A 14,386-nucleotide genomic window follows, 5' to 3' on the forward strand; every position below is an offset into this window, starting at 1 on the left:
GTCTTGAATTTTAATTGCAATAATTAAATGTAAGAGAGGCTTGTCTACTGGGATCTAAGTACAGGATGAGAACCGGAGGATATTTTTCCGACAAACCAGAGGGTCTCCCATGAATGATCTTTGACCTGAGAGACAAATTAAAAAGCAGTATCCTTTTGCTGTTTTTTTTTCTGTTATATTATCCCAATATATTTTATATGGATTGTAATGGTTTTTGAAAAGTAAAAAAATAAAAAATAAATAGTAAGTCAAAATCTCCAGAACGTACAATAACGTCTTGTTCCCCCTTGTCTTTCATTTTGAGACAATAGTTTGCATTTTGTCTGTCTGAGGAAGATTTATGTGTAGAATGCTCTCTATCCAGTCATTAAATTGTATATACATATCTTTGTATGTATAGTACCAATCAATCCTATTACAGTTCTCTGGACTGAAGTGGGTTAAGATTATGATTTTCTATTAAGCAGAAATTAAATTAAAAAAAAAAAATCACAATATTACTGTTTATTCCATTCGACTGAAAAAATATGCAAATTATGAGCCACTATTAAATGGAAGTGTATATACATACACCAATATCAAGTTACACTTAACATGTGTTTTACAAGGGAAGGCAGCACTGTTTATACTGTAGGTAGTTCTATTTCATGTTTATGTGTCCATTTTATTTCATTGGTCATACGGGTTTGCTAGCAACAGCGGAGGCTTTTTTATTAAGTAGTAATACTATTAATACTAATAGTAATACTAAGGTTTTGAGTGGTGCACTGGATGTTCTGCTGCTTGCTAACAGGCTTCAATAAAAGCAACAGAAAGCTAGCTAGTCTGAATTGGTATTTGGCAACTGATATGGAGCTTGTGTCATACTAGTAACTACACAAAAAACAATTTGGATATGACGCTTGGTCAGTGACCACAAATATGCATATACCATCAATGCATAATTCATTGTTTGCTTCAATCTGAATTGTCTTAAGTGGTTATAAATGTGCAATGTCAATGCTTTATCACTCAAAATTAGCTTGAAGAGGTACAGAAAATAGTCAGTTATTTGCACTTAGCTAATTGATTTTATATTGTTGAATGTATATTTCTCCAGCATTGGACCTTTCATTGCAATATCACAGTTTGGGCTGTAAAGGGGAAGATACTGCTTTGCCATTGCTGTTGTTTAGCCCACTACAAATTGCAGTGTTTCTTCAGCTACAGATCAGAATCCCATGATGATAAGAGACTATTTAATTTCTACAGTAGTATGTTTCATTAGTCATATACTTACTACTGTACATTAAACATAAGAGCATAAAACCCTGTCCTCAAGGTTGGTTAGAATACATTTATGTGATTTTGTGTTTTTCTTTTCTGAGATGCAGTGTGACAGTGTGTACCTTTAGAATACCGTATACCTTGCTGCTAATACATTGTTTCTCTGTGTAAACATCCTTAATTGCTGAAGTGAAAGGTGGTGTGTACAGTAGGACACAGACTCATCACCATCAAAGGATCTGTGCAAAACTGATATTCTAGATAGTTATAAAGTATAAGAGAGACCCACCCTGGTGTTGAATTCAGTGTTTTAAACTGTATTCAGTGTTTCAAAATATGTCTAAAAGCTTGATCTGGGCAGGGAAATTTGAGTGATTCCTATGTTTCCTACTTAACCTCTACTGTCATTATAACACCAACATGATCATAAATTGGAATTGTTGATTATCTGTGGTAGGAATTAGAACTCATGGACTTAATCCATATGACCAACTCCCAAGTGCTCCAGTTCCAAGCATTGGTACTTTTATCTCTTGGAGCACATTTCAAGGGTCATTTGTCAAGTGTTATGACACCTAAATGTAGGTATTAAACTGTTGTTCTGTCCTCTTTTCTTTTTTTATTATTTGTATAAAGAAAATAAAATGTCAGTGTCTTCCATACCTTATAGTATTCATAAAGCCATCTGGGGATATAATGAACCATAGCTCTGACAACTAAGGAAGCAAATCAATGATGGACGTCAATTGAAGGGCTGGTGTTTTTAAAACTGTGTTTATGTTTAGAGGTTATAATGCTTCAGATCAGTAAGCTCAAAATATTTGCTTATGTACAGTATGTTGGATCAAATAAAACATTTGTATGCTGTATTCTGTAGCCCTGTTATAACGATCAATGAAATACTAAAACTCATCAGAGCTACTTGCAGTTTTCAACAGGCGCAAGTGGAAATATGAATAATTGGTGATGTGAAAAATAAAAATTCATCAAACTTTTGTTTTGCACTAAAGCACTGCCCCATTGCACAGTGTAAAACGCTAGTGGTGACGCAGGGTCTATAAGAAATATACATGTATACAGTATTGCACAAAGTCTGCACAACTCAATGTATGTCTTTTAAGAATGTACATTTTAATGCTGATTTGTTTATTTAATTGACTGGAGTAACATCGGCCAATATCTGTCTGTTGAAATATGAAATATGGTATTGTCTCATAAACTCTGTTCATCCCTTAATATTGACATTGTCTTTTTTATTATGTTGCTGAACATTTACATGAGAAAACTGATGATTACACAAAATGCAAGAAAGTCAGTGAGGTACCAAATCTATACCCACTTTCTCCACCACATGATCATCTTGAGCCTTTTATTCTTTGATTTATATTCATTGGTTAAGAATTCTATCTTCACTCACTGCTTTTTCAAAAATATGTCTAACACTCCACCAACCCCTACTGCAAAACACTACGTATATTATAAAGTCACAAGGGCTAGGGTTTATGGCCCATGCATTCAAGTCTGATCTATTGTTTATTACAGTGTACATGTAATATTGAATATCATTCCTCTTTCTTTCATAAAACACCTTTGATACCTACTATAAGGAATGTGAATGAGATCGATCACTAATGATACTGTAGCTTTTGTTATTGTTCCTCACATGTTTCTTCCCCTTCACACAGATACATATTTTATTATTTTCGTTTGATGAGTCCAGATTTCACTCTGTTCCTTATGGTCAAGTATAACCAATCATATAATCAATCATGAACAGATATCCAGAAATAATTTGTGTGAATGCAAGAAAAGAAAATATATGTTTCACATTAGTTTTGTATGTCATTCCCACAAAATCTGCAATCTTTTCCTTCCATATTAAATCTTAGTTTCATAAATATATTTGAAGGATATACTTAATTTAATATATTTATTTTTGTGTAATATGTTTTTTTTCTTTGCTTTGGGGGTAATGGGGAAAGAGAGGTATTTTGTTATTATCTTGTTGGTAATGTCAACATCAAAAATTGGATTATAGTTCATATTCAACTGGTCTGGAAATAACTACTAGTTGTCTGATATGTTTATTATGACATTATATAATCTAATAAGTTAAATTACCCAATGTATGAAGGAGGTAAGCATGTGTGAATGTTATTGTGTCCCGTTTACCAAATGTATAAGACTAGGGTGGATTAGAATGAATGACTGCAATTTTGTTTGGGATAACATTAAATTGTTGTTGTCAAGAATATTACCAAGAGATCTTTAACACACCTAATATTTGGTCATTCTTCAAAGAAAATTGATTTGTTACTTACGATGTATTGTTACATATAGGTGCATTGTGAGGGGTAAAGTTATGCTTGTAATCAAGATACTTTGGAGATATTTATATCACACCTGAGTTAATCGTGTAGGCTACTCCAGCTTTTTTGAAAAGTGAGGCAGGGACAGTAAAGCAACCAAAATGCATGGTTATGTCTAAGCAATTATTACAGACATTTAGTTTTAAGCGTTACATTCATTCACAAAATGGCAACATTCCGTCTACCTATGGTCTTAGTTCTATGAAAGTAATTAGGATAAAGCAGGATAGATTAACCTTGATTGACACTGGCTCAACCCAGTAACTAGCCTACATATCCCACAATCCTCTTGAGTCTTGAGAAGAGGGTGTGTCGAAGCGAGACAACAGGGAAAGTCGTGTTCCCAAGATGGCTAGTTTGGGCCGAGTAGCTGTGCTTGTGCGAAGCTTTTTGAGGAGGCCTTGGGTGTTAAGAACGCGGACACCCCATCGTGCCCTGGGGCCTGGTATTTTGGGGTCTTTGATTGGAAGCGGACTGGTGTACTACCATTATGAACTTAACAGGACACCTCTACCCTTCACGCTCTATGCTAAGGAGGAAAAGGTAAGATAGCTAGCTATTCGTCGGTGCAAGAGACGCGCCTTTCAAACATTGTCAAAAGTGTGTAACGTCGCTGACTCATTTTAGCTTTTGCGCTTTTATTGGCATGTAGCTGATGAGCAACCTAGCTACCAACCAATGCAATGTAGCCAACGCTGGTCTCTAGCCGCGCACTAAGTTAGTCTAAACAAATACTTTGAATCAGCCCCCAGATCAACTGAACTGTTACTATAACCTCCTTGGTTAGTGCTGGTTGTTGACAGGCACAGACGACTGCCATCTAGCTAGCGACCTAACTGGCCAGCTCTGTGTTTTTCTGTTTGTTCTGTCCCCTACGTACGATTTTAGGAAACGACAGTGCCCCGACTGTCTCCCAGAAGGATACGCTTCAACCAGTTTGCCTCCATGATATATGAGCAGGAACCATACATGACACCCAGAGACTTCCTCTTCTCTGTGATGTTGGAGCATATGGATCGTAAGTATGATCATGCCAGCTTCTTGATGAGGTTGCCCCTGGGCACAGATCTTCTGTCAGGATTAACCTTGTTCTTCACCTTTTATATTATGTACTTGTAGGGAAGTTGCACAAGAAGGTTTTAACCAAAGAGGTAAGTGCTGCAATCATTACTGTGGAATATTGAACTTTTCAAAAATATGGGAAATGGTTTATTTCATGGTTTTTCCTCATTCCAGGTGGAACAGTTAGTTTGTTGCTGTTGCCACTGTTGATTTTTCCCATTTCCAAGAACATTTTGCTTTGTACATAAAAAAAACTATGCTTTATGTCTCAGTTAATGTATATAGTCTATTTGGCTATGGGCCCATTTATTTTCTAAATCCAGAATTCAGAGCTTGATGTGTTTAGTAGCTCTTTTGGTGCTTGTTCTAAATGTTAGGATTATCATAGGTTGACATCAAGGCTAGGTGCATTGTGGGTACAAGTATTATTAGTTGTTAGCTATGTGTCCAACCATGATGACGTTAGTCTTGCCCTTTGTGGGGTTCGGTCATTGGATGTTCTGCAGTGTTCCTTTACTTCTGGGTTCCATGTTGGAGTAGGCGGCCAGAGGCTCACACCTCAGACACAATGAGTATCTGAATAGCACTGTAGCTCAGTGCTCTGTACTTCTATGTTCATTGGCAGAGAACACACTTTGAATAATGCATTCTAGGAGAGAAAATATCACATTTCCACTCCTTCATTACCACAAACGTGCAATGCATCATGGGCGGGGACGATATGTTTGTTTACTGTGCGCTTGTTCTGTGTGTAATCCTTGCAGGAGGTGGATGAGATGCTGACGATTCCGGCTGAGGCAGGCAGTAGTCTGTTCAGAAACTTTGGAGACAAAGGTATGAAGGGCAGTCATTTGGTCATATAGAGCTGTCTACAGTAATGCCATATTATGCTATGAATGTAACAGCCAGATGTGGTACTTTGTCTGTTGCAGGCCTGATATCCTACACAGAGTACCTTTTCCTACTGACTATTTTGATCAGTAAGTTAAAGATACCCAAACACACACGCACACACGCGCACACATACACACACATACACACACACGTACACACACTTCAATCTGCCCCGAGCCACCCGTTTCCGTGCAATGGAACCTGCATGCTCAGTTTTGTGCTACCTGTCTTTGTCTATTTACACTAGTTTCAAGATCCTTTATTTGTTACATCTATCATACAAGTATAGTCGAGTACAATTCTTGGGTTTTGACTCCTCTGCCTTGAAGCAGCAATAGAATAAATGCAAGATAATAAATACATTTTAAAAAACAATGCATTATTATACAGTACAAAAATGTATGTGTAGTGCATCAAAAACGCAAATGTGCATTGTTGCATGTTATTCATGTCATGTTCCTTGTCCTTTGCAACAGCCCCATAGGCCTGAGATGTGTTTGTTAACAGAAATGCATTGTTATTTCAGAGCCACGTACAGGATTTCATATTGCTTTCAAAATGCTTGATATTGATGGCAATGAGCATGTGGACAGAAAAGAGTTTCTCAAGGTAGGCCTGTGACTTTTTCTTAGGTTCCTCACAGGGGATTCAGCTAAATTATTTGTTATAATGAATTGTAATGTATTTAGTTATACTTTATGCAGTAATGCTATCAAGATAAGTATCTATCTCCAGTATGCAACCGTAATACCCCAAATATCGCTGCCGCATAATATCGATGCTGCCACTGATGTCAACAGGCTACAAGGTGAGAGTAGAGCGCATTGTCAGCTGCTCATGTTTGCTCTTTATGTTGTCATGTGTTGAAGGATTTGTTTCTGCGCCGGTCTCTCCTGCCTCGATTTGAGTTGCACAGAATAAAGTACAGAAAGCTTGAGGTTGACATTCCTGTTCACAACTAATAGTGGTGTGATTAATTTAGATCAGAGGTTGGTTAGAGCAGAGGTTGGTGTATTTATAATAAATAATGGGCCTTTTATCCTTACAGACCTCAATTGTGTTTTGTACTGTTGTGTGAGGTCTACGTCCTTGCATGTCAGCACTCAGCACGTCCTACAACTCTCGAAGTAGGGCTTATCGATGACTTTACTTGGCTCAAAAGACTAAATGTTCACGTAGGGAAAGGATGCATGGAGAAAAATTGGTTTCTTATGTCTCATGGTTTAGAGCAGGGGTTCCCAACCTTTCTTCCTCAGAGCCCCCCTAACTTATACCTGATGGAATTCCCCCCCCCCCAAATCTCTGTGAATGTCCAGTCTGTGTGTGTTTATATGTGCGCAAAATCCATGAGGTGTAAGTTAGGGTACAATGAAATGTTTCGCCAGTGTAGCAGTAATACTAATGTTGACATGATTCATAGTCTCAGATTAATGTGTTGAATCGAAATGGTAAAAGGCTTTTTGACCTTTCATCAGATATGATCATGTATTTTTTTTAAATTGCTGTCATGTCAATAACATGATTCTTTGAAAAATATTTGTCTAGCTAATATTAAGGCCTCAAATTGTCTAGCCCGGACCCCAGGTTGGGAAACCCTGGTCTAGTGTGCCTCAGTGCGAGGGTCAGGGGGAGGGTTATGACCCGTACGGTGTGTTGAGCTGGACCCCAGCCTGGGGAACCCTGGTTTATAGAGTGGGTCACCATGGGAAGTTGATAACTAATTAATTAACGTATGACACATTCTCTGTTATTGCTGACATTTCACGGATAATTCAGATGAATAGGAGGTACGTATCCGTTATCAGTTGGTTCTGAGGACTACAAACCATGACAAGTGTTTTGTTTTTTGTTTTTTTTATTATTACAATAATAATTGTGTACTTCTTTTTTTTACGCTAAAGCTGAAAAACATCATTGGACAAAGAAAAGATAAGGCACCTAAGGAAGGTGCCACAGACGTGAGTCAAGTTTTTTTATTTCTACATGATGGGTCAAACACATTGACTACTGAATTTTGTTTATGAAATATATTTCCTTTGACTGAAAGTGTAATGGTATGGATGGTGGAAATATGAACCATTGTGCTCCGACTCAAAAAGGAAAATGTTTACTCATATTTCTAACATGCTGGTACTTGTTAGCAATACAAAGGCAGGGAGTGTTGAAAGAAGGTGTCATCTTACAGAAACCAGTTGCTGAGGTGGATGGGGTGAACACCACACTACAGGCTTTCTTCTTTGGAAGAAATGGAGGAAACAAGCTTCAATACAAGGATTTTCAGAGGTGCAGTGTTTGTGGTTTGCTGTTACCATGTCTTTCATTGTAATTTACATTGTCAAAGCCTTACTTGGTAACTGTATATTCTTGGTAGTGTTATTACATACTTCCTTTTCTGGCGTCTCTTCTTCTTGTGGTCGTCATGTTGCCCAATTCTGTTTTGTGTAGATTTACAAACAGGATAGTGTATCCATTCCTTTGCTACTCTGTCCACCGCCTGTCCCTGTCTAGTTTGTCTTCTGTCACCTCCTCTCTGCTCTAGGTTCCTCTACTGTCACCTCCTCTCTGCTCTAGGTTCCTCTACTGTCACCTCCTCTCTGCTCTAGGTTCATCTACTGTCACCTCCTCTCTGCTCTAGGTTCATCTACTGTCACCTCCTCTCTGCTCTAGGTTCATCTACTGTCACCTCCTCTCTGCTCTAGGTTCCTCTACTGTCACCTCCTCTCTGCTCTAGGTTCATCTACTGTCACCTCCTCTCTGCTCTAGGTTCATCTACTGTCACCTCCTCTTTGCTCTAGGTTCATGGAGGATCTGCAGGCGGAGGTGCAGGAGATGGAGTTCCTGCAGTTCTCCAGGGGTATGGACACCATGCGAAGGGAGGACTTTGCTGAGTGGCTGCTGCACTACACCAACGAGGAGGATAACGAGGCCTACTGGGAGAACATGAGGAAGAGGATCCCCACTGGTCAGGTGCAGTACCTCGACAGCTGCACTTTCATCCTGGAGGCTGAAGTAGAACACGGCAACGCTATACATATATGTACATTTGTGCTAGCTTTGTTCTTCTTGACTGAAGAGAACGATCCAATTTCAGTTGTTAAATCACATTACAACATGTGATTTAAAACATTATTTCTATTCTATTATAGAGCATCACCTTTAGTGAGTTCAAAGTGTTCTGCCTCTTTACCAACAACCTGGAGGATTTTGCCTTCTCTGTGAAAATGATAAGTGAATCCAACCGTCCGATAGGAATGGGTGAGTTAGTTTTCTCAGTGAGAGTTGTCCTAGTTAAGTGAGAGTTGTCCTAGTTAAGTGAGAGTTGTCCTAGTAGTAAAGGTCTGTCTGAAGAAGCCGTACACTCTTACACACACCGTGTTTCCCTCTCGTCTTTTGCAGCCCAGTTTAAACGAGCTGTGAAAATTGCAACGGGACATGACCTGTCAGAGAATGTTCTGGACACCGTGTTCAAGATCTTTGATCTGGACGGAGATAACTGCCTGAGTCACAAGGAGTTCATCGGCGTGATGGAGGACCGAGTACGCAGGGGGCTGAAGGTAGAGATTCGTCTGCTGCAACTTATTGAAGTTATTAATACAAAAGATAAGCTGCAAAAGTTGTTTGTATTCAGACCTCTGATAAGCAGGCACATTTTAAACATGTAAATGTCCCCTCTCGTTGCACCTGCCAACGGATGCTTAAAAGTCCTCCCTTCACATAAACGTATTATGTGGCTTTACCAATGGTATTTGTCTTGCTGAATCTTCTTCAATCAATGCCTTTAATTGTGAGATTCCGGCAATCATTTAATTTGAGAAGACTAGGACAATTGAAAGTTTGAACAGGCTTTAATATGGAATTTGACCAGCTTTATGGTAAATTGACCTAATCTCCATTTAACCACAACTTCAAAAGAGTATAGCAGACGACAGGAGAGGTGTGCCATTTCAATATTAAGTGTGTGTTGCGCTTGTCTCCTCGGTGATGGAATTGGTGGTTAATAATGCTTGTGATGTCATGTCCACAGGTGCAGCCTCAGTACGGCCTCACAGGCTACTGGAAATGTGTGAAGAGGGAGACTCTGAAGGGTGCCCAGGAGGCCCTCCGAGAGACAGGAAGTCCCTTCTGAAGAGCCATGGTTTCCCAGGAGACCCTCTGAGACGAGGGATGGGCAGTCCCTTCTGAAGAGCCATGGGTTCGGTGTGGGAAACTTTCCTGTAATCTGTTTGCTAACACACTCCCTGTGTGGAGCTACTGCACTGATGGCTGTCCAGCTGTCTCACTCACATCAAGGGATAATGCCACCTTCAACGTTCAATGCCAAGTTTCTCTCTCATAATAATATACGTATGTTTTTGAAAATTGTATTTTGATGACAGTGTGTTGTAATACTGGCCTATCGGTATATGGGTGTTTTGTGTTTACACTTTTGTATCATAATCATGGAATTTGTTGTGATGTTTGCCTCACATATGATTTAAAAGTCTATGAATTTGACATATGAAATGCCCTTAAAATATGTGGCGCTTTTTAGACTCTGTTTACAAAGTTTAACTGTGGTATTTCATTTACATTTTTAAAAGTGTTGAATTTGTGGGAAATGGTGTTCCGTTGAAAAATAAAGTCTGAGGACTTGTCTTCAGTGTCAAATGTGTATGCATGAAAATAAGACTCAACAGGGGTGTGAGATTTCCTTTGGCATCTCATAGGTATAGTATAAAGATATGGTGTTCCATCGAACAGGATTGTCATAAGACTCTTTGAACACAGAATATTTGACACGCTCTCTGAACACAACTATGTTGAACAGTCATTGTATTAGATATAAATTGCTCAAAAAAGCAACCAGACAAAGACACCACAGTGACAACTATTCAGTAATTTATTATAGAGTTGACCCTTAAGATCACATTTGAGTATGTAGGTTAACCATTGAAGCATGTGGTGCTAATTATCTTACTTTATATATATTTGGGACAGTTTAGAAAGTAAATATTGGAGACACAAAACCATCAAGCATACTTTGTGACAGATCAAGAAATAGTGACTGACGCCAAAGGTTATCAGTGGATACAGCATACAGCTACAATACAATAAAATTACATAGCCATCTTTGGTCTTCATCACTTACTATAAACTCATACATATAAATTTGTATTGTATCAAAAATAGAAATTACATAGCCATGGAAAGTAAATTCACATTTTTGACATACAATATATGTAATAAAAGAGCATACATAGGAGACATTGTATGTGTTTAAAATTTTCAAACCTTGGCTTTTAAGGACCTACTGGTTTTTGACATTTTTTTTTAACATTCTTGTTTTTCTGTCTGAATAATTGCATGGTTCTTTTTATCTTTCATTTTACCTTTCTTTATCCAGGGGAAACCCATGGAGATTAAGGTCTCATTTGCAATGGTGCCCTGGTTCTGACACCCCGTGTACTATCAATATCGGTATCATTCATTTGTAGGACACAGTATGCAACTAAATATTCATAACATATAGAAACACAAATTAAACATTGAGATTGTCATTTTATAACAGACCTGTGCTTTCAGTCCAGGGCTTTTAAAACAAGGCCTCATGAACAGCCTCTGTGGCCTCTGCTGCATTGGACAATATGATTACTATAGGACATTACCTAGTTACTACTAACTCCTGCAGGTGAGCCCAGCACTAACAGACAGAGATGCAACTCCCTCGTCAAACGCGATTGTTGTCTGGTTTGGTAGGTGATTATGTGGTAATTCTGTTTTCTTTCTGCACCTGAGAGGCACGTGATGAACTGCAGCCAAATTGACCTCCAGGTGGTAGATAGATCAGGGAAGTGCTTTCTAAGTGTTGTTTGATCCGCTGAGAAGGAAAAAGAGACAAAACAAATTAGTTACTAACATTCTACAACTGAAACAGTCGATCACTGAAAATATGCGGAGGTGCTGTGCGTTCTCCATCTCACCTTTCACGTCAACCGGACTGAGGGGTCAGGGGTCATTCTCCTTCTTCACCGTCACATCGCCGTCCCCGGCCAGGATGGTGGAGATCTCTCCCTGCATGAAGGCCCAGGGCACGTTGGACCCGGCCAGAGGACAGCGCTCCCCGCTTGGGCAGTACACCTCGCCTCCCGGGCCCTGGCTGCGGATGGAGCCGCGGGTGCAGGGGAAGCAGAACTTGTGGTGCGGAACGGAGGGACACTGGACAAAGTGGGTGTCCTCCAGACGCTCTCGGCAGAGGGTGCAACAGAGCAGGGCCCCCGGGGGGCCGCTACTGGACTCCCCGGCGCTGGTGGTGCTGGGTCCACCGCTGGCACCCTGACCCATGGCGGCCTGGGAGACCGCAGCAGAGGCTGTGGAGGGGCTGCCGCTGGTGGGACGGCCGGCTGCGGTGGAATGAGCTACGGACATGCCGGGGCCATCCCTGGACATCTGGCTGGAGCTCAGGCTCTCGGCCACTCCCATGAGTGCCGAGATGGGTGAAGGCTGGCTGTGTGAGCGGGGTGGGCCTTCCTGGGGAGCGGCCATCCCAGAGAGGGGCTCCATTCCTGGGTAAGCACCTCGAGGCCAGGGCTCCCTCGCCGGGTGATCTCCCATGAGCCTCCCTTCGCTCTCTCCGTTCTCTGATCCCGGGGATGCTTTGCGTCTCCGTGCGGTGCTCTTGGGTGGCGCCGGGCGGCCGGCAGCCGCCATCGGCATCCCGGGATCTGGGTAGGGCTGCGGTAGGACCTCGGGCATGGGAGGTTCCTTGAAGGAGCGCACGGCGTCGCTCAGCAGCTCTGTGAGCCCGCGCCAGTCCCCGGCTCCCTGGCGCTTCTCATACTCCACGTAGCGCAGCCCAGAGTTCACCGCTTTCCCCGCATCTTTGGCGGAGTCACGGAACATCTGCCTGACCAGTTCCGGAATGCCAGAGAAGACCATTCCGGAACCGCTGGGGTACTCCACAAACACCTTCAGCTCAAACTCGGACCCCGTCCCTGCGTCAAAGGCGAGGATGCGCCCCACCAGGTTATGGTCTTTCCTGAAGCGGACGTTGAACGGTGCAGAGCTGCAGAGCGTGGCCAGGACGTCGCGCACTGCCTTGGGGCGGTTCGGCCAGCCTTCCGCGCGGCTCCTGGCGCTCTCTGCCAGCTCGGCCATAACCTCGCCGTTCCTCCAGACCCCTGCATCCAGACCTACCAGAGCCGAGGCCCCGCCACCCACGCCCAACGACATGGCCGACACTACCTGACGCCTGCTTACATCCCCCATTATGGCACTGGCGGAGACGGTCAGAGGGCCACCAGCCCTGGAGCCTGAAACTGGAGCCAATAAGCCATGTGGAGCTCCAACTAGACCCTGGGCTATCAGGGCATGGGGTATGGTCCCATGTAGAGCAGGTACAGCCATGGCCCGTCTGGTATTGGGGCTCTGCCTGCTGCCCTCTGACATAGCCACATCCTCAGCTCTGTGCAGACCGTTGGGGAGGCGGGGGGAAACACCATACTCTCCCCTCCCTCTGTCTAAACGCTCTGCATGCTGCCTACCTCCTTCCATTGGCCCACCAGAGCTTGGCTTGCCTTGCTGGGGGCCAGGGGACCTACCGTCTAAAACCCCATGGGTGCTCTTCAATTGCCTCGCAGTTTCGATTAGGAGTTCAATTCGGTCTGCCCCGTCGTAGTTCACGCACCCCCTGCACACAGCTTCGCTGAATTCCCACAGCATGGCCCATGGCATCTTGGGCAGATCGCAAAGGTAGCACCATTGCCGTCTAGAGGATGCCTGCGAGGAGGAGGACATGTTGTTTACAGGCCCTCGCGTACAAACTTTCTTCAGCGGCCTACGCGTTTCAGTCTTTGTTTTTCAAGAATTCTTCAATATTCAGTCACGTCGAGCGACATGCTTCGAATTGGTTGTGAAGGATGGAATTGAGCTCGAGGTGCTCTTGTTGATTCCAGCTTTTAAAAGTTAACGACGATTTCTTTCTCTGGTTATTCGTGTCGGTCTGTCTGGGAGGAAGTAAAATGTTATAAGACACCGGATACACCTACGCGTCACCATCAGGCATTCTGGGAGTTGTAGTTCATCCTGGTATTTTCCTGGAAAGGCAGGTTCGAGCGAAGGAGTTCAAAGTTAGTCACGTCATGTAGAGAACCACGAGCTGTTGCCACACGAGCTGTGTTTCAAGTAACCATTTCGCGCCCCTGCCACCACCGCACATCAGCTAACTTTTCAGATGATTCGATGGTGCTTGATTGACAGGGCTTAAATTGGAAGGAAAGTACAGTATATAACGTTAGGCCTTTAGAAAAATTATTACTAAGAGATATTTTTTAGCTATATAACGAGTCAAACACTTGTCCCAGTCTGGGTTGTGATAGACTAAATCCTAGGCTAATTTTCCTGGCACTGAGCATGTTCTAAGTGATGTTCTGTAGTCCTGGTACTGAGCATGTTCTAAGTGATGTTCTGTAGTCCTGGTACTGAGCATGTTCTAAGTGATGTTCTATAGTATAGAGCATGTTCTAAGTGATGTTCTGTAGTCCTGGTTCTAAGTGATGTTCTTACGATGAAGTCTAGCTATCTCACATCCATCATAGCAGGCATTGAAGTTACTAGCTAACGAGTAATCACAGATAACTACCTAACTGGTCGCCGGTACTTTGTGTATTATTAGCCTACATTCATGTAACGTTATGTCTGTGATGTGTTGGCTTGGCCACTTTGTTTAGTGAGTCTAACGTTAATAGTTTTTGAAGATGGCTAACGTATGCTACATCACATTTGGGTTTGAAATAAACTTTTTTTTGTGTGAAAAATGC

At 42.0% G+C, this 14,386-nt stretch overlaps 2 protein-coding genes across 2 annotated transcripts; one reads left to right on the top strand and one right to left on the bottom strand.

Annotated features, from left to right (window-relative positions):
• The first annotated feature begins 3,970 nt into the window (after window positions 1–3,970).
• On the top strand, window positions 3,971–10,225 carry micu2 (mitochondrial calcium uptake 2). The gene is made up of 12 exons (XM_084450568.1): window positions 3,971–4,178; window positions 4,524–4,653; window positions 4,755–4,786; window positions 5,462–5,531; window positions 5,630–5,677; window positions 6,118–6,200; window positions 7,493–7,549; window positions 7,777–7,874; window positions 8,387–8,558; window positions 8,738–8,846; window positions 8,988–9,145; window positions 9,616–10,225. Exons 1-12 carry the CDS (start codon window positions 3,984–3,986, stop codon window positions 9,715–9,717), a joined length of 1,254 nt encoding a protein of 417 aa, XP_084306694.1. The 5' UTR covers window positions 3,971–3,983; the 3' UTR covers window positions 9,718–10,225.
• Window positions 10,226–10,516: 291 nt separating this feature from the next.
• Window positions 10,517–13,566, bottom strand: irf2bp1 (interferon regulatory factor 2 binding protein 1). Its single transcript, XM_084449461.1, has 2 exons — window positions 11,552–13,566; window positions 10,517–11,448 (listed from the first exon to the last, which is right to left on the bottom strand). Exon 1 carries the CDS (start codon window positions 13,362–13,364, stop codon window positions 11,577–11,579), a length of 1,788 nt encoding a protein of 595 aa, XP_084305587.1. The 5' UTR covers window positions 13,365–13,566; the 3' UTR covers window positions 10,517–11,448; window positions 11,552–11,576.
• Between the last annotated feature and the right edge of the window lie 820 nt (window positions 13,567–14,386).

This window comes from Borostomias antarcticus (assembly GCF_949987555.1).
Source record: "Borostomias antarcticus genome assembly, chromosome: 15".
NCBI lineage: Eukaryota > Metazoa > Chordata > Actinopteri > Stomiiformes > Stomiidae > Borostomias > Borostomias antarcticus.